Source organism: Euleptes europaea, chromosome 4, assembly GCF_029931775.1.
Source record: "Euleptes europaea isolate rEulEur1 chromosome 4, rEulEur1.hap1, whole genome shotgun sequence".
Lineage (NCBI taxonomy): Eukaryota > Metazoa > Chordata > Lepidosauria > Squamata > Sphaerodactylidae > Euleptes > Euleptes europaea.
The window spans coordinates 498,749-523,675 of NC_079315.1; the positions used below are offsets into that span (position 1 = coordinate 498,749).

General features: G+C 49.6%; 1 protein-coding gene across 1 annotated transcript in view; it reads left to right on the forward strand.

The window, feature by feature from the left end:
- Positions 1–24,585, forward strand: part of POLR3A (RNA polymerase III subunit A) — a 48,897-nt gene extending 24,312 nt beyond the window's left edge. The window contains exons 19-31 of the mRNA XM_056848004.1: positions 699–836; positions 2,160–2,330; positions 3,158–3,271; positions 8,225–8,311; positions 9,616–9,698; positions 16,932–17,102; positions 17,874–17,967; positions 18,105–18,197; positions 20,075–20,239; positions 21,949–22,113; positions 22,301–22,432; positions 23,043–23,175; positions 24,437–24,585. Coding sequence (XP_056703982.1) covers positions 699–836; positions 2,160–2,330; positions 3,158–3,271; positions 8,225–8,311; positions 9,616–9,698; positions 16,932–17,102; positions 17,874–17,967; positions 18,105–18,197; positions 20,075–20,239; positions 21,949–22,113; positions 22,301–22,432; positions 23,043–23,175; positions 24,437–24,585 — 1,695 coding nt within the window. The remainder of the gene's footprint in view (positions 1–698; positions 837–2,159; positions 2,331–3,157; positions 3,272–8,224; positions 8,312–9,615; positions 9,699–16,931; positions 17,103–17,873; positions 17,968–18,104; positions 18,198–20,074; positions 20,240–21,948; positions 22,114–22,300; positions 22,433–23,042; positions 23,176–24,436) is intronic.
- The last annotated feature ends 342 nt before the right edge of the window (positions 24,586–24,927 follow it).

The following is a 24,927-nucleotide window of genomic DNA, read 5'->3' on the forward strand; positions in this document are numbered from 1 at the left end:
AAGAACAGCCCTTCTGGATCAGGGCATTGAGGGTCCATCTAGTCCCGAATCCCATCTCACACAGTGGCCAATCAGTCCCTCTGGAGGGCCAACAGCAGGGCACAGAGGCCGAGGCCTTCCCCGATGTTGCCTCCTGGCATGGGGATTCAGAGGTTGACTGCCTCTGAACATGGCGGAAACAGAGGTCTGTGGCTTCTAACACGAGGCAAAACACTGGGATTCTCTGGAGCATACCAGGAGGATGGGGTTTGTGTGGAGTAAAGGTGGCAAAAATAGTACCAGAGGCAAATGTTGGGGGAGAGAGCGAAGGCTACAGGAGCTGGAAAAGATAAACAGCAGCCCAGAGTTTCTGCCGCTGCGGGGAGGACTTCTGTGACCACCCCAGCATTAACAGTGGGAAACCTTCTCATTTGGAGTCTTACCAAATGCATGTTTCTTTTGCTGTGTGCATAGAGGACGTTGTCGCCTGACTTCCCACCCTCCCTGCTACTTCTAGGGATGGTTTTGTATTTGACTTTCCACAGCCCTGGTTTCAACTGCTAAAGTTTTGTATGGTTTGTCAAATATTTGTAAGGGAAACCCACTTTGGCAAAAACCTTCTTTGCCTCACTAGAAATGCAGCCAAATGTTGGGTGGGGTGCTGTGATGCCCCGTTTTCGAAAGGGTGCCTTTCGGATAATCTCCCTCTTCTGTTGCAGCTTCCGGCAGCCAAAGGCTTTGTGGCCAACAGCTTCTACTCCGGCTTAACGCCCACCGAATTTTTCTTCCATACAATGGCTGGTCGCGAAGGTCTGGTGGACACAGCTGTGAAGACAGCGGAAACGGGATACATGCAGGTAACCGGGGAGCGCTTGCGTGGGGGAAAGGGCAGCGAGGACATGTGCTGTGGCGTTGGACCTGGGCCGCTGCGATGGCACTTCCATTGGTGGAGGGAGGGAGGGAGGGAGGCTGACCTGGTGCTGGTTTTCCTCCTCCCCTGCAGCCCCACATGCTCACGCAGCTCCTGAGGAACTCAGCCGGCTCCAGAAGGCAGAGAGGAGGCTGGGGAGCTCTGCCTGGGCTCCCCTCCTGTGCCAGTGGAAGTGCCATTCTGCTACTGTGGTGCCCGTGGCACCCACAGACCCCTCTCCCAGTGCCCACCGAGTGTTTTTAGAAGGTGGGTGGTGTTGGGGGAGGGAGGCTGGTGCCCAGCAGGGCTTCTGATTGACCACTGGAGATTAAAAGGATCTTGTTTCCGTGGCCGCGGCTAACACAGGGCTGGTTTTATTCTCTCGCACTTCTCTTTCCTGGCGTGTTTTTTTGATCACCCCTCTTCTCCCCCTGCACATGGGCTTCCTCTGGGTGTTTGGTTCTGCCACTTTGGGGCTGCTTCCACCACCCTGTGCCAGAGTTCTAATGGTTCCCGCAGGCTCAAAAAGGTTGGTGAGCCCTGTGCTACCGAAACAGCATCTTTGGATCCGCGCTCAATTACTCTCCGTTTAAATTAGCTTAAAAGTTCTCTTGCTTGGCCTCAGTCCAGAAAAGGAATGCCCCCCCTCCCAGCCAGCTGCTTCCGTTTACCACCAGTTTCTGTTCCGAGACAGAGTAATAGAATCATAGAGTTGGAAGGGACCACCAGGGTCATCTAGTCCAACCCCCTGCACAATGCAGGAAATTCACAACTACCTCCCCCCACACATGATGAAGAACTCCTGTGCCTGCAGGCCCCTGCTGGGGGGGGGGTGAGCTTTGAAATGCTGCTTCCACCTTCCCTCAGAAGCTATCGTATACTTAACTATAGACGTTTCCAGGCCAGGTAGTAGCACATCACGATTGCTTCCTATTTGCTTTTACTTGGCAGTATTGGCTAAACATTTGGATTGTGGGCTTGAGATCACTCAAATGGAATGGTGGGGGGACCTCTGCAGTGATATTTCAGCCTACGAGACTGGAATGATTCTCATTGATTTTTATTACTCAGCAGACCCAAAGACGCGGGGCTACTTCCTGGCACACGTTGTTTCCCCCAGTATAATGTCACAGCTGAACGAATGTTGCCTCTGTAGAAGCCCCAGTAGGAATTGCTCATGTGAATTGGTTCCATATTGGGCAGATTGGCCACCATTCAGGTTCTGTAAGCTTTTATAGACGACGTTAAGAGATGCTCTTTCCCTTCTTAGAGGCGACTGGTGAAGTCACTTGAAGACCTGTGTTCCCAGTACGACTTGACCGTTAGGAGTTCTACTGGGGATATCATCCAGTTCATTTACGGCGGGGACGGATTGGATCCTGCAGCCATGGAAGGGAAAGATGAACCTCTGGAGTTCAAGCGAGTCCTGGATAACATCAGAGTATGTACGGGGTGTCTGTTTAAAGTTGTCTTGTGCTGTATTGCTTTGTGAAAATCCTCCCGTTAGAGTCCCTGGCTCTTCCAGCCACACTTGCAGTATGTACAAATTAAGAATTCTGTCACTCATTTAATCTTGCAAGGATTGATTTAACATCTGTTCTGCACAAATGCTTTATACTGTAAGGTTTCTACAAATTGTGGAACTCCTTGCCCCAGGATGTGGGGATGGCTGCCAACTTGGAAGGCTTTAAGAGGGGAGTGGACATGTTCATGGAGGAGAGGGCTATCCATGGCTTCTAGTAAAAATGGATGCTAGTCATGATGCATCCCTATTCTCTCCAGGATCAGAGGAGCAGGCTTATCATATCAGGTGCTGTGGAACACAGGCAGGATAAATGCTGCTGCAGTCGTCTTGCTTGTCGGCTTCCTAGAGGCACCTGGTTGGCCACTGTGTGAACAGACGGCTGGACTTGATGGACCTTGGTCTGATCCAGCAGGACTTTTCTTATGTTCTTATGATGCATACCTATTATCTCAGGTGCTTTGGAACACAGGCAGGATAACGCTGCTGCAGTCGTCTTGCTTGTGGGCTTCCTAGAGGCACCTGGTTGGCCACTGTGGGAACAGACTGCTGGACTGGATGGACCTTGGTCTGATCCAGCAGGGCTTTTTTTATGTTCTTAACACGGTGCCAAACTTTGAACGATTTGTATAATATGTCAAGTATGTGTGAGCTGCAGCCGTTTTGAAAGTGTGCTGAATTGTCTGAAGGGAGGCTGTCCTCTAAACATATCCCTGATTTCTCTGCACCCTGTGTGGTTGCTCCAGGCTGTGTATCCCAGCCGAAGCGAGCCGGCCCTTAGTAAGAACGAACTGGTGCTGACTGCTGAAGCCATCATGAAGAAGAACGAATTCCTGTGCTGCCAGGACAGCTTCTTGCAGGTGATAATTTTGCTTCATTTCCTTTGACTGTTAATACTTAAAAATTTCTTCGTGAAACTCAGAATGCTGTAGATCTGTTACCTTCCTGGTTTTGTCCTTTATTTGTGCCTTCTCAGCAGTTTGACAGTTTTGGGGATCTGGAGTTTACAATGTGTTGGGCAGGGTTGGGGGAGACTCAAGCATCTTGACTAATGAAGAATGGCTCCTGGGGGCCAGTTTGCAGTGGCAGAAGTTCATAAATATTTTCTTAAATCTACACCAAGTGAGCTTTGATTCTTGAAAGCTGGAATCCTGGAAAATTTATTGGTTTCTGAGGTGCTGCTGGACTCGAATCCAGCTCTTCTCTTCAATCTGCGCACAGCCTTGTAAAGCTAGGCCAGGATTCAGCCGCTTCTGTAATGTGTTGCTCGTGCCTAATGCCAGAAGCTGACTGGAAACAATCAGCTGAGAGGCAAAAAGGGCGTCACTTTTCTTTGGGTTTATTTCCGTAACCAGCAAACCTCTCCTACCTTCCCCCCTCCTTTTCTGTCTTTAAGGCCTTGACCGAAACAGGGTATGAGAAATATAACGAGGTAATGGCAGCACGTGTTTGTGTGCCTGTGTGTCACGCATCGTATTGACCTTTATAACAGCGCCAGGAATGGGACGGAAATGGCTTTGTCAGCCGGGGGTTCAGATATACATTTGGTTCTCCATCTACATTGCAAGTGGGCAGCGGGACCCTCTCGCTTCCATGCATGCCACGTCTCACGTGAGCCAAGCCTTCCACGTGAACACCTGGTTCTTTCCCCCTCTCCGTCAAATGTTTCTGAGAGGAGGGGAGATCTCAGAAGCTTGATGTCTGCTCAGTCTAAATATAGGTCTGTCATTGACTGCTAGCCATGGTGACTAAAGAGATCCACCACATTCAGAGGCAGTCAACCCCTGAATCCCAGTGCCAGGAGCCAACATCAGGGAAAGGCCTCGGCAGCTGTGCCCTGTTGTTGGCCCTCCAGCATGGTGTAGTGGTTAAGAGCGGTGGTTTGGAGCAGTGGAGTCTGATCTGGAGAACCGGGTTTGATTCCCCCACTCCTCCACATGAGTGGCGGAGGCTAATCTGGTGAACTGGATTTGTTTCCCCACTCCTGCACATGAAGCCAGCTGGGTGACCTTGGGCTAGTTGCAGCTCTCTCAGCCTCACCTATCTCACAGGGTGTCTGTTGTGGGGAGGGGAAGGGAAGGTAATTGTAAGCTGGTTTGAGTCTCCCTGAAGTGGTAGAGAAAGTTGGCATACAAAAACCAACTCTTCTTCTTTTCCAGAGGGACTGGTTGGCCACTGTGTGAGCCAGGATGATGGATGAGGTCTGATCCAGCAGGGCTAGGGAACACCCAGCTCTTACCACATCCAGCATAGGGTGGAGGGGAGCAGACTCCTTTTGCTGCTCTCCCCCCCCCAACTCGAGCACCAGTGCTGTTGGGGTTCCCCTGGTCTGTCCAGGCACTTCCGACTCAGTGGCTCCCCCAGGGACAGTTTTCCCATGGCTGCAGCTTTTTTGCTTGAAGTTTTGAAGCTGGGGTAAATAACTGTGTTTTTCTCTAACTCCTTTAAGATTGTATCATAGACTCTGTGTGTGTGTTTAATTGCCCTTGCCTCCCTAACTGCCTCGTTGTTGAAGAGGCTGGCTGCATTTGGGCACGGGTCATTTGAGGAAACGGAGACTCTTTGCTTCATCTGCTTGTCTTCTGTGCAGGCACGCATGGGACTGCGCAGGAGCAGGCCGGCCGCGGAGACGTTCTGAAAAGCTTCTAGAAGCTTCAAAATACTTGGAGCGCTCCCCCCCTCCCCTCATCCAGCCCCGAGCGCGGGCTTTCTTCCCGCTCAATGATCACATGACGAGGGGAGTGGGGAGCGCTCCAAGTATTTTGAAGCTTCTAGAAGCTTTTCAGAACGTCTCCGCGGCCAGCCTGCTCCTGCGCAGTCCCATGCGTGCCTGCCCAGAAGACACTGGATGAACAGCAGTTACAGGTAAGTGCAACTCTGTTTTCCCTTTGGCAACAAGAAGTCTGATTTCCTGTCTTCAGAAACCTCAAAGCTGTCATTTGAGTTCATCCAGTTTTCCCCTAAGACCACTTTCCATACGAATGTTTGCTCTGCAAAATCCAATTGCTTTTAATTTCGGCATTATATGCTTTCTCCTTGTTTCTGCTTGGCCCGGTTCCTCGGCACCCAGGGGTGGCGCTGGTTTCAAGGGATCCAGATAAGGTTGGACTGAAATAATGTGCAAAAGTGTTAAAACGCGTAAATTGAGTCGTCAAACCTTTGGAAATTACTCAGACGTTCCCTGGGGATGTGAGTTTCCTCTCTGAGTACCCTTCCTCACATCCTTTCCAAATATAGGCGGTTAGATCCTGCAAGTCTTTCCCGCTGAGAGAGGCGCTTGGCTCTGTGGCAAAGACTCAAGCTTATGGACTCAGGAAAAGCCTCCTGTACTGAAGGAAAATTCCGGATATTTATTTAAAACATTTACTAACCACCTTACAGAACTCAAGGTGGCTTAGGTAAAGGTCCCCTGTGCAAGCGCCAGGGCATTCCTGACCCATGGGGGGATGTCACATCACAACATTTGCTAGGCAGACTGTGTTTTATGGGGTGGTTTGCCAGTGCCTTCCCCAGTCATCTTCCCTTTACCCCCAGCAAGCTGGGTACTCATTTTACCTACCTCAGAAGGATGGAAGGCTGAGTCAGCCTTGAGCTGACTGCCTGAAACCAGCTTCCGTCGGGATCGAACTCAGGTTGTGAGCAGAGCTTTGACTGCAGTACTGCAGCTTACCACTCTGCCCCACGGGGCTCTTGTAAAGGCAGCTTGCAACATTAAAAAAAACACACATACAATGAAAATTTAAACACCAAAATTTTAAATCACACAACTCAGGACCACTAGTAAACTTTACCAGATGCCGTCCTAAAGCTCCAGATGGATATGAGTTCCCTGTAAGGACCCAGGCCACATTCTGGACCAGTTGCAGTTTCCGGAGCAGTCTCAAGCGTAGCCCCGCGTAGAGCAAATTACAGTAGTCTAGTCTAGAGGTGACCGTTGCATGGATCACTGTAGCTAGGTCAGTACGAGGAAGGTCAGGGATTAACTGCCGGACCTGGCGAATAAGGAAGAACGCCGTCTTGGCAGTGCGTGTGACTTGGGCCTCCAAGGACGGAGGCATCCAGGGTCACTCCCAAACTCCTGACAGGGCCAAGGATCGGTCCCGCCAGAGCCTTCCCTTTGAGTCCTTAAGGAGTGCCCGGAGAGGGTGGTGAACCAAGGGAAGTGTGCCTTGCTGCTCCATGTATCGATTCTCCTCTGCAACAATCCTGAAATGTGATTTCCTGGGCAGTGCCTGGCTCGCAGTCACGAAGGCCGTGGGTGCCTTGGGTGACAGTTGTGTCTCGCAGAGAGTGAAATAACCGCATGGCGCTTGAGCATGGTGGCTTTATAGAGCAGGTGCTGAGACTCGGTTCGTGTGTGTGTGTTTGTGTGTGTGTGTGCAGCCTGATCAGAATGTCCTTTTGCCCACCGTAACACTTAGCGGTATTGTAATGTGCCTTTTTTCTGAGTGAATGAACAACAGTAGTGCGGAACTGTGTGTCTGACGGTGCCTTTTTCTGCCTTCCGGCGGTGCGTTTATGAAGACATCAGTATGGCAGGCTAGGGGGAGCATCTTTCCTCCCCACTCCATTTGCAATCTGGGAGTGGGACTATTAGCCTGCCTTTAGAAGCTGGTGGTTAAGATTACTTTATTTTTGTCTATCAAAGTCAGTATTGTCTACTCAGACCGGCAGCGGCTCTCCAGGGTATTTCTTTCTCTCCCCCCACCCCTGTTCTTAGTCTGAGGTCTTGAACAATAAAACCATAAAACTTAAATAGGACTCATCTCTAAAAACACCTCCCTTCGTCTCTTCTCTGCAGCCTCCAGAAAACGAGCAACAAAATAAGTAGGCTGAGGGTCAGAGTCCTCTAACAGGAACTGAACCTTTTGATCCAAAGTCGCTCAAGAAAATGCAGACCATTTGTTACAACATGGTATAATCCATTTTAGCCTAAGTTGGGATACGTAAGGACAGTGCAAAAGGATATGGCTAAGATTACTAAGAGTAAGTGTGTGTGTGTATTTGTATACACAAATATATATTATGAATCCGATTTTTGGGGGTTTTTTTTTGTATGACTGAACAGAGCTGGATAGTCAGGCAGCTGTCACTGAAAAGAATTATTTCATACTTCAAATTGGCTACTCGAGTAAATTTTCTTCATGTCCTGCTGGACGTCGCGCTTCCGCTCCTGCGAGACCTGGGCAGGCGGTAAGCATTCCAAAGCCTGCCTGCACCTGCCTTCTTTGGAGGGAGGGGGTTGTGTGTGTGTGTGTGTGGGGGGGTGAAAGTCCCCAGGAGGCAGGCGACGAAGACAGCTGTGGTCTGTCTGCGATGGATCCAGGCTGATAGTGCAATCCTAAGGAGACTTCTGTCGAAGCCTGTTCATTTCAGTGGGCTTAGACTGGGGTAACTCTCCTTAGGGTCACACTGCGAGTTCACCCTTGCCACCAAAGTTCCACGCCCTTCTACTGCAGAACCCCCCCTTTCATTCCTCGGGGTCTCTCTTCCCCCAGGAGGAGTGTTGTTTGGAGTTCACTGGGGGGTGGGGGTGGCGGCAGAAAAGTTCCATTTGGCCACTGGGAAATTTAATCTGGATCCATCCCCTCGGTTTCCTCTTGATAAATAGCTACTTCAAGACCACGGTTTGCTTTCTTTCCAAAAGCGTCTCATGGTGGTCCTTTTGAATATGATCCATGTTCTTGGAGACACCCCTCCCCTTTGTTTTTTGACCACTTTACTGTTCATTTACTCGTGTGAAATGCTGCCCGGTGCACTGCAACGCTGTAGAAGATGAGGCGCAGCCCTGAAATGTGTGTTTTTTGTTTCAGGAGATAAAGAAATTCATCAAGAGTATGTCCGAAAAGATCAAGAAAACCAGAGACAAGTACGGCATTAATGACAACGGGACCACAGAGGTAATAACTCCCCTTCTTTGACTGCCCAGCAGAGATCTTTAGCAGCTGACAGCAGGCTCTCTGTGCGTGTGTGCGTTCATAACGCATTCTTCGCCTTTTCACTGAAGATCGTTCCTGTAGGCTCCCCTTTCCCATTTGACATTGCTGAGGGCTCTTCCACACCGCCTGTTCGTTCGCATTTATTCTGCTGTTGCCTGTCCTGCTGTGAAGCAGGGGGAGGGGGTAGAAACTGACCCTAGCAGGGTTTGCGGGCATATGTGTTCAGGCTGAAACAAATGTGGCCGTTCTTGTTATACAACGGTTGGAACGTAGACACTGTCAACCATTTTAACTCTCTTTGAGTTGCAGGGTGTGTGTGTGTGTGGAAGGGATGGAGAGTATTGCTTGATTGTTCCCATGCCTGTGCCCCAGACGTCGGCCTCTGCCATTGGGAGGGGCAACTCTTTTTTAGTCTGGGGGGGAGGGGCTGCCCCCTGAAGAACTCTAGTGCTGCACATGTACCCTGACAAGATTTCCGCAAAAGGCTTTTCCTTTCTGCAAAATGCAAAGTCAGTGTCACAGTTTCCCTGGAACCAGGAGACGAGGGCAGCCTCTGGTAAACAAGGAAAATTGGATTGGGTGTAAGAATACTTCATAGCCCTGTATTTTGCTCTCTGCCCCACCAGGAAAAAGAAAGATGTCCATACTTTGGCACCAAGGAAACATTCTTTGATTTTATGTAGGTTATGTAGCCAGCGTGGTGTGGTTAAGAGCGGTGGTTTGGAGCGGTAGACTCTGATCTGGGGAACTGGGTTTGACTCCCCACTCCTCCACATGTGTGGTGGACATTAATCTGGTGAACTGGATTTGTTTCCCCAGTCCTACACATGAAGCCAGCTGGGTGACCTTGGGCTAGTCACAGCTCTTAGAGCTCTCCCCCCACCTTACAGGGTGTCTGTTGTGGGGAGGGGAAGGGAAGGTGATTGTAAGTCGGTTTGATTCTGCCTTAAGTGGTAGAGAAAGTTGGCATATAAAAACCAACTCTTCTTCTTATCTTAATTTGGTATTAAGATTCAGGCTTTCAGAGAATTTGAGAATTTTGAACTGGAAGGGCAGAAACTGAGGAAAGGAAATAGGAGGAGGGAACCATAGCCAGGGAAGGTCGAGAGCAAAATTGTGCAGCATACTGAAGGTTTAGTAGATCTTCACTAGATGCCCTCTGTATTACCGGCCACATTTGTCCTTGCAATGGCTATAATCTAAGAGGAACTCAGACTTCAGTTCCTGTCTGCTCCGCTGACAGTCCTGGCTCTCTGTTGGTTTAGCCGCGTGTCTTGTACCAGTTGGACCGGATTACTCCAACCCAGCTAGAGAAGTTTCTGGAGACCTGTCGAGAGAAGTACATGAGGTATGAAACCCTTCTTGCGCATCGGCTTTTATTCTCTTCCCTGTACCTTTCCCCAGTGGGAACTGAATTAAGCCGATAAACATCGCTCTCCCAGCAAGGACTTTCAAATTGGTGACTTGGTGGAGAGATACACCAAGTCACCAATTTGAAAGTCCTTGCTGGGAGAGCGATGTTTATCGGCTTGAGCTTTATATTTGCGCTTGGCTCTGTCTAGGTTTCTCACCAGCCAGGGCCATGTGGTGCGGAGAGCATGCGCCCAAGAGGCTACGTCAGGATCCCCCTCCCCCTCGGATACCTCTACAGGGGCAATAGGACTGAAATCCTGACCATACACAGCATAGAAAGGGCTGAATCCTGTAGATTGATGTACAGCATTATTGTAAGCATATTCTGCAAAAGGCAACAGTTCAACCCAATCATCTTGGTGATAATTGACATAACAACGTAAATAACATTCTAGTACAGCATTGACACGTTCAGTTTGCCCATCCGTCTGGGGATGATAAGCACTAGATAGACCTTGCTCCACCCCCACCAACTTGAGAAAAGCTTTCCAAAATTTAGCCACGTAACTACTTCCGCGGTCGCAGATTATCTTGCGCGGGAAGGAATGTAAACGGAAAACGTGACACAAAGAGGCGGGCCAACTTGGGGGCGGAGGGAATACCTGCACACGGAACCAAATGTACCTGTTTGGAAGATAAGTCAGTAACAACCCATAGTACAGTTTTGCCCCCACTAAGGGGGAGATCCGTCATGAAATCCATGGCAATCACCTCCCAGGGTCTGCTGGGAATTTCCAGCGGTTGTAGCAGTCCCGGAGGCTTGCCTTGAGACCGTTTGACCGTGGCACAAATAGGACAGCTGCTAATGAAGGAGTCTACATCAGAACGCATCCCCCCCCCCCCACCATTAAGTGAAGGGTTTTCAGGAACCCAAAGTGCCCTGCAGTCTTAGCTCCATGGGCCAACTGCAGGACCTCTCTTCGAAGTATTTTAGGCACGTATAATTTCGAGTCTTTGTACCAACAACCACCCTGTTCCAGCAAACCTTGGGGTAGGGTCTGGGCAGTGCGTTCGGCTAAGCATTGAGCACGAAGGGAATCCAGGAAGGAGTTGGAGAGAATCACCCCCCCTCCCCTCGCAGGAGAGGGTGGATCAGGAGCTGTCGGCGATTGAGGGGGGGGAAACTGGTTGCTGCGGGACGCCGGGTACAGGCAGCGCAAGGGGGGCCGGCGAGGGAGCCGGCTGGTTAGTGTTGGATACTTTGTCGGCCACTGTGCGGTTTCCAGGCTGGGACCGAGTTTGGGACCGGGTCTGTACGGCTAGTACGGGCAGAGCTCCCCTGTGTGCCGGGGTGAATAAAGAGTCTGTCGGTTGATCAATTTTTACTGGGTATTGAGGCAACCTGGATAGGGCATCAGCAAGCACGTTTTGCTTCCCGGGCACATGTTTAAGAACAAAACGGAATTGAGCAAAGAAGTCCGCCCAACGCTGTTGTTTTGCGGACAGTTTATGGGTCCCCGTGAGGGCAGCTAGATTTTTGTGATCGGTCCAGACTTCAAAGGGGACCCTAGACCCCTCCAGAAATTGCCTCCACAGAGTAAGGGCGTGATGGACGGCTGATGCCTCCTTCTCCCAAATGGGCCAGTTCAGTTGGGCATGCGCAAACTTCTTCGAGAAGTAAGCACAGGGGTGAAGGAGACCTTCCGGTCCTCTCTGGAGAAGAGCCCCTCCCATGGCTACATTGGACGCATCGACCTGTACAATAAACATTTGGTTTGGGTCCGGATGCCATAGTACAGGTTCAGAAGTGATATTCGCTTGAGGGTTACAAAGGCAGATTGACATTGATCAGTCCAAAGTATTTTGGCAGTGGGCAACGTAGCAGAAACTCCTCTACCCTTTGTTTTTAGGAGGTCAGTGATTGGCAACGCCACTTGAGCAAAGTTGGGAATGAAACCACAGTAGAAATTAGCAAAGCCCAGGAACTGTTGTACTTGTTTGCGGGTGGAGTCAAGTACCGATTGGACTTTAGCAGGGTCCATGCTAAGGCCTCGATGAGATATTATGTATACCAAGAAAGTTACTTTTTCCTGGTGGAATTTGCATTTGGACAGCTTGGCATAGAGCTGGTGTTTACGCAGGCGTTGCAAAACTTCTCTGACCAGAGCAACATGCTCTTCCGTGGTTTTTGAATAAATGAGGATATCATCTAGATAAACTACCACGCTGCGGTACAGTAAATCATGGAGGATTTCATTAATGAGTTGCATGAAGACCCCCGGGGCCCCTTTTAACCCGAAAGGCATCACCAGAAATTCATACATTCCAAAACAGCTAGAGAAGGCGGTGAGGGGTTCGTCCCCCTCACGGATACGGACCCGATAATAAGCTTCCACCAGGTCCAATTTGGAGAAAACTCGTCCCTATTGTAATTGTCCCAAAATGTCAGATATCAACGGTATGGGGTAGGCATTGGCTTGGGTAACTGCGTTAAGCTTTCGGAAGTCAATGCATAAACGTAGGTCACCCTCCTTTTTCCGGACAAAGAACGCAGGGGCTGAGTTGGGGGTGTTCGATTGCCGAATGAACCCTCGAGCAAGATTTTTATCTAAAAAGTCACGTAACACAGCGCGTTCGGAAACGCTCATAGGGTAAATCTTGCTCTTGGTCAGTGTGCAGTCTTTTACCACCTCAATTGCACAGTCTGTGGGACGGTGGGGGGGGGCAAAGCATCGCATTCTTTAATATCAAAAACATCCGCAAAGTCTCGGTATACTTCGGGCAAAGGTGTCGGCGATGAGGCATCGGAGGTTAAAGCTGGAGCCGGTGGAGGCACCACCGCGACTTCGAGTCGGTGCTGTTCGCACTTGGGATTGGCAAAGGTAATAGTGTCAGCTTCCCAGTCTATATAGGGACTATGACCTTTGAGCCAATTAATCCCTAGAACAACTTCGAACCGGATGGGGGCTATGGTAAAGTCTATTTGCTCCCAATGAGACCCGATACCGATCGCCACTCCCCGTGTGCGATGATCGACTGGTCCCCCCTTGAAATGGCTCCCATCCATCTGGGCGAATTGGACGGGAGCTGGTAGAGCTTCGGACTTGACTTCTAAGGCTGCAAATGTGGCCTCATTGATTAAAGTGCGGCCGCAGCCGGAGTCTATAAGTGCCTTAACAGGTAATTGGGGACCCCCTTTATAGTGTTGTAACACTACGTCCACATAAACAGTGTTTTCAACTTCACTCACCATGACAGGAGCTTTGGGTTTAGCAGGAGATTCTGCGGGGGTCTGTGGAGACGCTCCACTCACCACAGACTGTATCCGTTTTTTGACAGGTCAAGAGGGGTTTCCAGGTTTAGAGCTGGAGAATTCCATTGATCATCCTCGTCAGAAGAAGGAGAGTTGTCCCCCATTGGGGCACTTGTAATCTGGGACCCTACGGGGTCGCTTGGTGTAGGAAGGGTAGCCGATTCCTCAACGTGAAGTGCAGAGGGTGTGGGTCGTCCCGGCGCTGCGCTGCGGGTGGCTGCAGTGCCTCTGCGTTGAGGTCATCCTCGAGCTCGAGGCGGTATGCTGGGGCGAGTGGTCTCTGGGCGCTGAGGACAAGCCGCTGCAAAGTGGCCCAATTCCCCGCAAATGAGGCAAGCCCCCCTCTGGAATCTTGTTTCGTGATCCAGAGGTGGCCGCATAGGTTTTCACAGGCTGGAAAGCGGCGCTTTCGATGGGGGCTTTTGGGTGCTTTTTTCTCTGTTCCGTTGTCGGACCAAAGAAATGAAACGTTGGCGGCTCTCTACCTCCTCAGCTAGCAAAATCCAATCTTCCAGGGTCTCGGGGTCACCACGCATATACGACCAGTTCAGAATGTCAGGGTGTAAGGCTTCCCTGAAATAATGAATGAGGGTGGCCTCTGGCCAGTCCACAATTTTACTGGCAAGTCTCTGGAATTCATCTGCAAATTCCCGGACTGGAGAGGAGCCCTGTCTGAGTTGTAACAGTTCTGCTTTGGCCCGTTCCCCCATAAAGGGGTCCTCAAACCGTCTCCGCAAGGCAAACATGAAATTGTTGAGGGAGCGGATAGATCGGGACCTAGTGTCAAATTGGAGGACCATCCAGTCAGCTGCTTTCCCTGTGAATAAAGAGGCTACGAAACAAACTCAGCTATCCTCTGTGGGAAAGTATCGTCCTTGTTCTCTCATGTAACTGTCCACTTGATGCAGAAAACAGGGCAGAGTCTTGAGTGAACCATCATAGGTTGTTTTCAGCCGAAGCTGCTTCCATTGGCCGGGCATGGGCTGTCCCGGTTGCACGGGTTCCCCGGGAATTGGTACAACCGGGGCTCCAGGGGCTGGCGGTTGAGCGGGTGGGTGAGCTGGTGCTTCTGGGCCAGGGAGAATGGGTTGCGCTGGGATTGGTTGGGCCGGAGGCGTCAGTGCCTGCTGCAAGCGCTCATTTTCTCAGAACAAGCATTCCATTTGGTCCTGGAGGCGGTCTACACGATCGTTTAACTCCCGGTTGTGGGCTCGCAAGAGGTGCACTTCGTCCTCAGGACCCCCCGTACGACGTGCTCGACTGGTCCGCAGACCGGTGGCCCAATGGGAGCCGTCCCCATACAAGTCCTCCTCGTCAGAGTTGTCAGAGCCCTGAAGACGTTCTGCGAGGCGACGCGCGCGTTGGGTAGTGCGGGTCCACCTGGTGTCTTTGGGGCGTACATCCACTCGCGCCCGTTCGGCAGCCAACTGCTGTTCTCTTTCTCGTTCGGCCTGAGCTTTGGCCGCCGCTTCTGTTGCCTTTTGGTCCGCGAGGGCCTGGGCGGCTTCGAGCTTCAAGGCGGCAGTCGTGGTAACGATCGGCAGGAGCTCCTGCTCCAAAAGGGCGAGGAGCGGTTCAGACTCCCCGCCCAGCAGCGGTTGGACCTGGACCGCTAGCGCGGGTGCTCTAGCCCCGAAAGTTGGGGTCAACAACTGTGTTAGATCGGCTACCGTGATATTGTTAGGTAGTCCCACAAACAGTAATGCCGTTTGGACATCAGTCCGTTGTGCCTCTGCTTGACATTCAGCCGCATTTGGCACCAGGGAAACACCTTCCGGCGCCGATCCCGCCATGGCTCGGGGTACGGCAGGGCGGACTGGGGACGCTGCCAAAGGGCGCTGTTGAGCCTCCTGCAAAGTTAACCTCGCCAACAAGCAAGTTAAGGTGACCAGGTCTTCCTGGGCAGCATGTACTTCATCCAGAAGCCCGTCCAGGATCTAAAGGTCGTGGTAGGCGTCCTGATCCGAGTCCTCAGAGGTCCAAGGTTGTGCCGCGGCTAGTGAGCGCCACTGGCCTCGAATAAGTTCCACTAGGCGGTTGATTTCCGCATCAGTCCGTATTGCTTCCAATAACACATCCCGCAGGAGGGTAGGGTCGTCAGGGCAAGTCGACTACCCTAGCAGCAGGGCCCAGTGATCCAAGTCCTCCAGGATCCCACTAGGCAGGTCGTAGAAATTATGAAGTGATTGCTGTCACAATGTAAGCCCTTGGCCCAATCTGAACCAAAAATCACATCAGAGACAGGTCCAAAGAAGTTGGTTTTTACTGGTCAAATAGGTTAACAGAGCATAAAGAAAAGGTGACAGCAATGGAGCTTGCTGGCTTGCACTTGGTAATATAAAAGCATGAAAAAAAGCAAGAGATTACAAAACACAAACAGCGCTGTGGTTCTCACAGCTTCAAAAGAGTTTAGGTATGCATAACAGTCTTTGAGAGCTGGTCAGTGGGAAAACGAAACCAACTGAGACACAGGCCTGACAACCTCCTGGGAAAGAGGGGCTTGACTTGACTGGCCAAGTACGGATATAAGTAGAGAAGCGAGGGGAAATAGTCTTCCTGTTCCCGAAAGGGGCATGATGGCCTGAAAGCATACCACCTCCAGATTCAGTCGGGTTCGTGCGTTCCCATGCCAGAGGGAACCAAGCTTTGTTTCTGGTTGGAAAACCTCAGCTGAGCTTGGTACGAGGCGGGAGGAGTGTACCGGCCAGAGAAGCAAGCTGCCCTGGTACTCACCTCAGCTCAGCACAACGTCCAATTCGACTGCTTTATTTTATCGCTGGAATTTTATTTTATTCTGGAATTTGCAGCTCATAGCAGGAGCACAACAACAAAGACTGGACGGAGCAGCATTAAAAGGATCTGAAGCAGCAGGAGCCAAGAGGCCTGGCGTGAAGGCGCTGAAGGCATTGGCCTTGTGGGAGCTCAGCCAGGCTGGTCCTGATCCTTGTTTGGCTGGAAGGGAGCTGGGAAATACTTCCGGCGCTCCATAGAGGAAAGGCACGCTACAAAAATAAAATAAAGCTGTTTGGTTCAGTACTTCAGTACTTCGCTGCTGCCTGAGAATCCAGAGTGTTGTCCTATCCTGACCTCTCCCTGGCTCACAGCTCTCCTCGTCCTCCCTTACAAACTGCAGTTTCTACCGGTAGAGAAATAGTCATGCTTGTTACCAGGATTGCCGTCCTCTGCCAAGACAACTGGGGAAGTTATTTATAAAGATGCTCCATTGTGAACCAGTTGACGAATCTGGAAGGAAGATTATATTGGAGGTAGGCAACCCCTGCTCCAAACCCCAGTGTGGAGTGGTGGTAGTGGGGGTTTGAATCGTTTTTGTAAAAATGTCAGCTGGAAAGGAGGTTAACTTTCAGCTTGGTGTAGTGGTTTGGAGCGGTGGTTTGGAGCGGTGGACTCTGATCTGGAGAACCAGGTTGATTCCCCCCTCCTCCACATGAGCGGCAGAAGCTAATCTGGTGAACTGGATTTGTTTCCCCACTCCTACACATGAAGCCAGCTGGGTAACCTTGGGCTAGTCACACTCTCTCAGCCCCACCTACCTCACAAGGGTGTCTGCTGTGGGGAGGGGAAGGGGATTGTAAGCCGGTTTGAGTCTCCCTTAAGTAGTAAAGTCAGCATATAAAAACCAACTCTTCTTTGTCTTCGTCATCTTCTTCTTTGTCGTCTTCTTCGTCTTTGAGCTGAATTTGTCCTGATTGCGGCATTGATTGTTGGAAAGTGGAGTGGGGGGGGGTTTCCCTGCTGGAAGAGAACAGTACTGGTCTTGAGGCTCTCGGTGCGCTGTGTGTAGAATGTGCCGTAGGATTGTTTCAGGAGGACCTAACGGAGGGTGACCAGTGTCCTCTGTTCTGCCCCTTGCTTCATTGCGTAAGGTGTCTTGCTGAGCATATTGCTTCCTCCTAGGGCACAGATGGAGCCGGGCTCTGCCGTGGGGGCTCTGTGTGCCCAGAGCATCGGGGAGCCTGGCACCCAAATGACCCTGAAGACCTTCCACTTCGCCGGAGTCGCCTCCATGAACATCACCCTTGGGGTGCCCAGGATCAAAGAGATCATCAATGCTTCCAGAGCCATCAGGTAATCTGGCCAAATTGGGCGAGCAGTATCTTTTTAGGTTGGGGGGGGGGCATTTCACTGTTGAGGGCTTTAACGTTCTGTACAGTGTTTTGAGTTTTTCTGTTTTCACGTGCTGGGTAGAACTAGTTCCAAAGAGTAGCCATGTTGGTCTGCAGTGGAACAGCCAGATTAGAGTCCAGTAGCATCTTAGAGACCAACAAGATTTTGGGAGTATGATCTTTCAAGAGTGAAAGCCAGCGTGGTGTAGTGGTTAAGAGCAGTGGTTTGGAGCGGTGGAGTCTGATCTGGAGAACCGGGTTCGATTCCCCACTCCTCCACATGAGCAGCGGAGGCTGATCTGATGAACTGGATTTGTTTCCCCACCCCTACACATGAAGCTAGCTGGGTGACCTTGGGCTAGTCACAGCTCTCTTAGAGCTCTCTCAGCCCCACCTACCTCACAGGGTGTCTGTTGTGGGGAGGGGAGGAGAAGGTGATTGTAAGCTGGTTTGAGTCTCCCTTAAGTGATGGTGAAACTCGGCATATAAAACCCAACCTTCTTCATATCTGATGAAGGGAGCTTGGCTCTTGAATGCTTGGACCCCGAAAATCTTGTTGTTCTCTAAGGTGCTCAAATCCAACTGTTCTACTGCAGACCAACATGGCTACCCTCTAAGGTGCTGCTGGACTGGAATCCAGCTGTGTGAAACGAGATAATCCATAGTAGGACGTACAGGTAGAGAGGCTAAGTGGGGAAGGCTCACCTGACTGCTTTTTGCTGCCTGTGCACAGCACTCCCATCATCACCGCCCACCTTGACACGGATGACGATCCAGACTTTGCCCGTTTGGTGAAAGGAAGAATTGAGAAGACATTGCTGGGAGAGGTAGGTTGACCCCCACCCCCACCCCTCGGTCACTTGCTGGTGACGTCTCTCACATTCTTTCCCCTCTGCTGATGCCACATTGTACACGTCCCAAAAAGTTCACTGTCAAACTTCTGTGCCTGGTTCTGGGCCTGCAGATTTCAGAGTACATCGAAGAAGTTTTCCTTCCCGATGACTGCTTTATTCTCGTCAAGCTTTCCTTGGAGCGGATTCGGCTGCTGAGACTGGAGGTGAGTGTGGCCATCTTCCCTTCATCTGGTTTTGCCAGTGGCAGTAAGGTGGAACGAGAATCACCACAAACAAGTATTTCTGACATTGTTTTGTGTGGTGTGGGTCTACACATAGAGTAAAATGAGATGGATAAAGTCTTAGGTGACAGAATAAACGGTACCTTTTAAAAGGCAAGCGGAGGTCTGTCTCTGTTTTGAGGATTTCTGTCCCATTGTGCTTGAGGCAGCTGACAATTAAAAACAAATAGTAATAACATTAATTTGCATTTTTTAAAAGCCCACATAATCAACAGAGACCCTGGATAAAGAAGTATACATTCAGCTGGCTCCGAAAACTTTGCGTGCTTAGCACTAGCTCGATACCTACGGGGAGAATGTCCAATAATCAAGGTGCCCTCCCCCCCCCAGAAAAGGCCCTGTCCTGCATTCCTACCTACCTTATTTCAGAGAGGGGTGACATACTGAATAGTATGTCACGGGAGGGGCCATGGCTTAGTGGTAGAGCATCTGCTTGGCATGCAGAAGGTCCCAGGTTCAATCCCCAGCAGCTCCAGTTAAAGGGACTAGGCAAGTAGGTGATGTGAAAGACCTCTGCCCGAGACCCTGGAGAGCCGCTGCTGGTCTGAGTAGACAATACTGACTTGGATGGACCAAGGGTCTGATTCAGTAAAAGGCAGCTTCATGTGTTCTTCTGGGGAGGACCACGGTAATCAGGGATGTTCACTTGGGAGTTGGCAATCCTGGAAACACTCGGGTTCCAGGTCACACACAGCTTTAACTGTACAATCCTTTGAGTCCACTGCAGTCAGTATTATTTCATGGAGAAAAAGGAGGATTGTGCTGAGCTTTGCTTCTGTGCATGGGGAATTTTTACCTGGGAAAGCTGACTCCACAACCACCACCTGCAGTGGGAAGGGCCGCATCGTCCAGAATTTTTTTTTAAATGTCTTCTTTATTTATTTTTGAAAGTCATATATTATCCATTGTAATATCATTATATAAGCTATAATCGTGCAAAAGAAAACTCAGTTTGAAAATCAGTGAACATCCGTTCATTTCTAACTGACCATTTTATGCATTAGTCTGCCACTAAATTTAAACATTAATTAAAGGTTGCCAATTTTCCTCTTTGTACTTTACATTCGTACACTTTACATTCCCAAAGCGTTGCAGCGCAGTTACTTTTACCATTCGCAGAGTATTGTAAACCTTTAACAGCCGTTCCTTTTTAATCGGGAAGTATCTGGCTCTTCCACTGTCTAGCAAAATTAATTCCTTGCCACCATTAATACATTTTCAGCAGAAGTTACCTATGAGCAACTGGAAAGATTTTGATGCAGCCAAGTAAAAAAAAAAAAAAACCTTCAGGCATTATCAGAAGAAAATTGTTCCAAATATCATGAATAATTTTATTGACCATTTTCCAGAAAATTTGCACTCAGCAACACAGATACTTCCATAGTCCAGAATTATACCACCTCATTCTACAGAATATGTAGAATATCTCCGAGCTGTGCACCTGATCAGGGAAGGAGGGTTCAGGAATCACTCTGGGGTGTTCTGCCGGAAGCTTAAGAGGGTGGGCCGTTCTCTTCCCTTCTTGTAACGCCCAAAGCGCCCCCCCCCCGCCCAATGCCCGGCAAGCATCAAGTATCTCCATTTATCTCAGTTGTTGCATGTTATATTTTTGGGGCTCTTGGACAAGAACAGGCCTTGCCCACATCTTGGTAAGATCCTCAAGTAATCTGTTTCTGGTGTTTGGCCAGTCTAATATTCTGGAGTCCCCCATGGAGAGGAAATTGCTTGCCTGCATAATTGGACTTCAGTGTCTTGAGTAACTCTGCCAATAATAACCAAGCAACATTTTCTGTCCCCAGGTGAATGCAGAGACTGTGCGGTACTCCATTTGTGTCTCCAAGCTGCGGGTGAAGCCAGGGGATGTATCTGTGCACGGGGAGGCCGTTGTGTGCGTTACTCCCCGGGAGAACAGCAAGAGCTCCATGTACTACGTCCTGCAGTACCTGAAGGAAGAGCTACCCAAAGTAAGGAGGCTCCCGGCCGGGGGGTGTTGGCTCGGCTTACGAGTGGAAATGCCCCAGGGCAGCTTTCAAAACGTTGTCTTGAGTTTGGACAAGAAGGCGAACTCCTGAGATCTGCCATCTTGCTGCTTGGCCCTCTTCCTGTTCGTTAGGTGGGTGGGTTTCTCTGAAGAGCTCACCCTCGCTCAAAATGCATTGGGAATCTTCTCCCTAAAACCTCGTTCAGTAGAACTGGGCATTTTCCTCCTGCCTCTGGCCTTGCTGTGTGTTATGCCATCATCCGGGTTTCAGTCAAGGGTGTGTAAATCAATGAGATTTTGGGGGTGTACGCTTTTGAGAATCAAAGCTCCCTTCGTCAGAGAGCTTTGACTTTCAAAAGCTCATATCCCGAAAATCTCGTTGGTCTCGAAGGTGCTGCTGGACTCGAGTCTGGCTCTACCCTGGAACAAAGTGTCACAGGCTTTGACATATTGGAGCACATAAACATGGAATTATTGTTGTACATATGCTGAATTATTCAATATAAACCCCAATTACACATACAAACAGCAAAAGGTGTATAGCTTAATTTCCTTTTAAAAGAAAGGAAAATAGTCTTTGCCATAGAGGCTTCTGCTCATAATACTCTGTCAAAGGTAACAATGACATTGTAGATTTATCATAAGAATATTCTGCTTATTTCCAAAGACCTTTCTCAGCAGTTTTGATAATGAGAAACCGTTTCTTAAAATAATGAGAAACGGTTTGCAACTTCTTATATAACCATTGAAATGCAGAACTGAGTGCTTAATTCTTATTCTCACAATGACTTTGAGTATACATATGCTGACTATGCTATAATGATGTAAACAATATATTGTATTTTATGATTTAAACATGTAAACTTGATGCTAGAAATTAATGAATGGGTTCAATCTAAGCGTATTTTTCTGAGGATGAGAATGATACTAAAATTGAGTATATAGAGAGCTAATAAAGCTCAAAACTGATTGTTTATAGTTTAGCAAAATAGCCTGGTAAGGAAGGAAGTCCTTATTTGGTAATACAATGGGAGACCACTGAGCATGTGCAGTAAAAATGCTGACTGCTTGAGAATTAGTTTCTCAATTAGTTGAGAATTAAAGGTGCCTGAAACAGTATAAATACAGACACAGAAAGGCTAGAACTTCAGACTTCTCTCAGAGGGTCTCAGAGAAGGCAGTTGGTATGTATGGCTTTACAAATATATTATTCTAGAGTGTGAATTAGATACTTTGAACTAAATCAGACTTTAACTGTTATATTTTAAGTATTGGATTTTAAAACTAAATAGTATGTAGAACTTGCTTGCTTTACTGTATACATTGTTACTGAATATTAAGACTTTGTAATATTTGCATATACACACATATATATATATATACACAATTACATTGGAGTACATCAATAAAAAGACTTACTTTTTAAGTGAGTAAAGTAGTTGAGTCCTGCTTAGTAGGTGACTATCTGAATAAGATAACATACCACTTCTCAGGAAGGGGTCAATTCTAAGAGCATAGTCACTCGAAAGGCACAGACCCGCTTCAAAAGTTTTATGGACGTCCAAGCGAATGTGTTGAGCATAGTGACCTTTGTTTATGCGCAAAGAAGTCTGTAACGAAGAAGCCTCTTCCTGTACCTAAATAAGCGCTTGCTGCAGCGTCTCCTTAATCCCCCCCCCATCCAATGTGCAGGTGGTGGTGCAGGGCATCCCGGAAGTGTCTCGCGCCGTCATTCATATTGATGAGCAGAGTGGAAAGGAGAAGTACAAACTGCTGGTCGAGGGCGACAATCTGCGGGCTGTCATGGCCACCCACGGGGTCAAAGGGACCAGGACGACTTCCAACAACACCTATGAGGTACCTGTCCAGGGGGTGGCGGCGTACCCCAGAAACCAATGTGCTTGGAACGTCTGTGCTTAGGCAAGCCAGTGTGATGATGTTTTGGGCTGTGGGGAGAGCATGACGTGGGGGGTCTGGGGTGCCACTCACAAACACAACAAATCACTCCCCATTTTGTTGACCTGGCATAACTCCCACCTTCTAGGTCGAGAAAACCTTGGGGATTGAGGCGGCCCGCACCACCATCATTAACGAGATCCAGTACACGATGGTCAACCACGGGATGAGCATCGACCGGAGGCATGTGATGTTGCTCTCGGACCTGATGACGTACAAGGTTTGTCTTTGCCGCTGTGGTCATCCTGCTGGTTTTGCCCCCTACTGCCCACCTCCTTCCCTCCAGAATGAATTTTTGGTCAGAACCCCCAGCACAATGCAGGAAATTCACAGCTATCTTCCGCCCCCCCCCCCCCACCATTTCCCCAGTGACCCTGCTCGCTCTGGGAAATTTATTTATGAGCTACGTAGCTGGCAGTCTCCCTCCTAGCCAGGCTGGAGGATTAAGCCTGGCAGCCAGAGTGTGACCTTCTTCTGATTCATCCAAAGAAAAATCCCTCTTGTGACATCCCTTCTCATCTTCACCCCATGTTTGCAGCTGTTGGGTCGGAGGGCCACCTTCTGCACTGGTGCTCCTGTGACTCGCCAACATGATACCATAAAAGCCCCATTAGCAGAACTTTCAAAAACCGTCAGGCACTGGTAGTCGTCCCCCCACTTCTGCCCCCTTGCCTCCAGAGTTAAGAATGGTGCTGGTCTCCCAGTATGCCGCTGATGCACTCGAATACGGAGCTTGGAAATCGGCACTGCCCTCGCCGTCCGTTCTTTATCAAATTTGCAGTCCTGCCTCCTCACAAGTATTTTTTTTTTAATTCCTTGTGGATATCCAGGGTGAAGTTCTGGGCATCACCAGGTTTGGACTGGCCAAAATGAAGGAGAGCGTCTTGATGCTCGCGTCTTTTGAAAAGACGGCGGACCACCTCTTTGACGCTGCGTACTTTGGGCAGAAGGACTCCGTGTGCGGTATGTCATCTGCGTTAGTTTACAGCTGAACCAAGATTTCAAGATTGGCCGCTGGTTGGGGAAATGGAGCGTAGCCTTTTTCTGCTGCTGCCGCAGAGGGAGAGATACAGAGGGGGATTCAGAGTTCTCTCCTCTTGTCAGGAACAGTGCCACAAGGCTGGCTTCCTCACCCCCCATCTTTTTTTTTAAATCACACTTCTGGAGCTTGCTAAGGTAATTAAGTTAAAAAGTAGTAGAGCTGGGAAGGAAAGCCATGGACAGACAGAATAGATTAGGGTCCCCAATGTGGTGCCCATGGGCGCCTTTCCTGGTGCCCGCTAAATGTTTTTTGAATGTGGGTGGGGCTTTTGCTCAGCAGGGCTTCTGTTTGGTTGGGGACCCCTGGACTAGATGGTACTGGGCTTCATGGACCAGTGGTCTAACCCAGTAAAAGGCAACTTCATGTATCAGTGTGTAAAGTAACAGTACATTCAGAACATTTTCCTGCTCGGGTTTGGGAGAATCCCTAAGAAGACGCCTGCATGCATGCGTGCATGCATGCATTTATTTATATCCCGCTTTTCTCCCCGTAGCTGGGGCTCGGGGGGCTTCAGCACATCATTCTCCCTTGCTCCATTTTCTCACAGCAACAACCCTGTGAGGTAGCTAGGCTGAGAGTTTGTAATGGTCCCAAGAGAGAGAGCATGGTGTAGTGGTTAAGAGTGGTGGTTTGGAGCGGTGGACTCTGATCTGGAGAACCGGGCTTGATTCCCCACTCCTCCACATGAGCGGCGGAGGCTAATCTGGTGAACCGGGTTGCTTTCCCCACTCCTCCACATGAAGTCAGCTGGGTGACCTTGGGCTAGTCACAGTTCTCTTAGAGTTCTCAGCCCCACCTACCTCACAGGGTTTCTGTTGTGGGAAGGGGAGGTGGTTGTAAGTTAGTTTCAGTCTTCCTTAAGTGGTAGAGAAAGTTGGCATATAAAAACCAATTCATCTTCATCATCATCATCCAGGGAGCTTCCATGGTGGGGATTTGAACCCAGGTCCACCAGGGTCCTAGTTCGCTGTTCTGCTACACCACCTTTGGGTTGCTTGCCTGTGAACCCGCAGCATCTCTTTTCCCATGTCCCCGGCTTACAACGGTTAGGACTCCTTTAGGACCATCTCTCCAATTGCAGTGGGAGGGTGCTGGAGTGGGAGGTCTCTTGAACAGCTGGTCGTAAAGCCCTGGTGTGCCCAGCGCGAGGAGCACTTCTGATTCTTGCCTGGTCTCTCCTAGGGGTCTCGGAGTGCATCATTATGGGCATCCCCATGAACATCGGGACGGGACTTTTCAAGCTGCTGCATAAAGCCAATAAGGAAGCCGACCCCCCCAGGAGGCCTTTGATTTTTGACCACCCCGACTTCCACCTTCCCCTTGCTACGTAGCAGCTGGACAGTGGCAAGAGGACGGCATGTTGAATCTGGACTGTATTTGCTGTGTGCCTCTTTGAATAGAGTTGAGGAGGCTGGAGAGAGGGAGAGAGCACCGGGTGGGCAAGGAAGACCCACCCCCCACAGTGCTCGGGTTTTCTTTTGTATGTTGCACTTCACTTAGTGGCATTTGTCTTCTGAAAAGCAAGAATTTTTCCATACTGTACTGAAAAGTTGTAACATGGAGTATGGGACCCCTTAATGTCTCTGGAAGAGAAGGGGAAGAATGTGATGACAAGGATTTTTGCTGGAGGAAAATTAGGAAAATGGTAACGAGGAAAACTTTTCTTGCCTCCC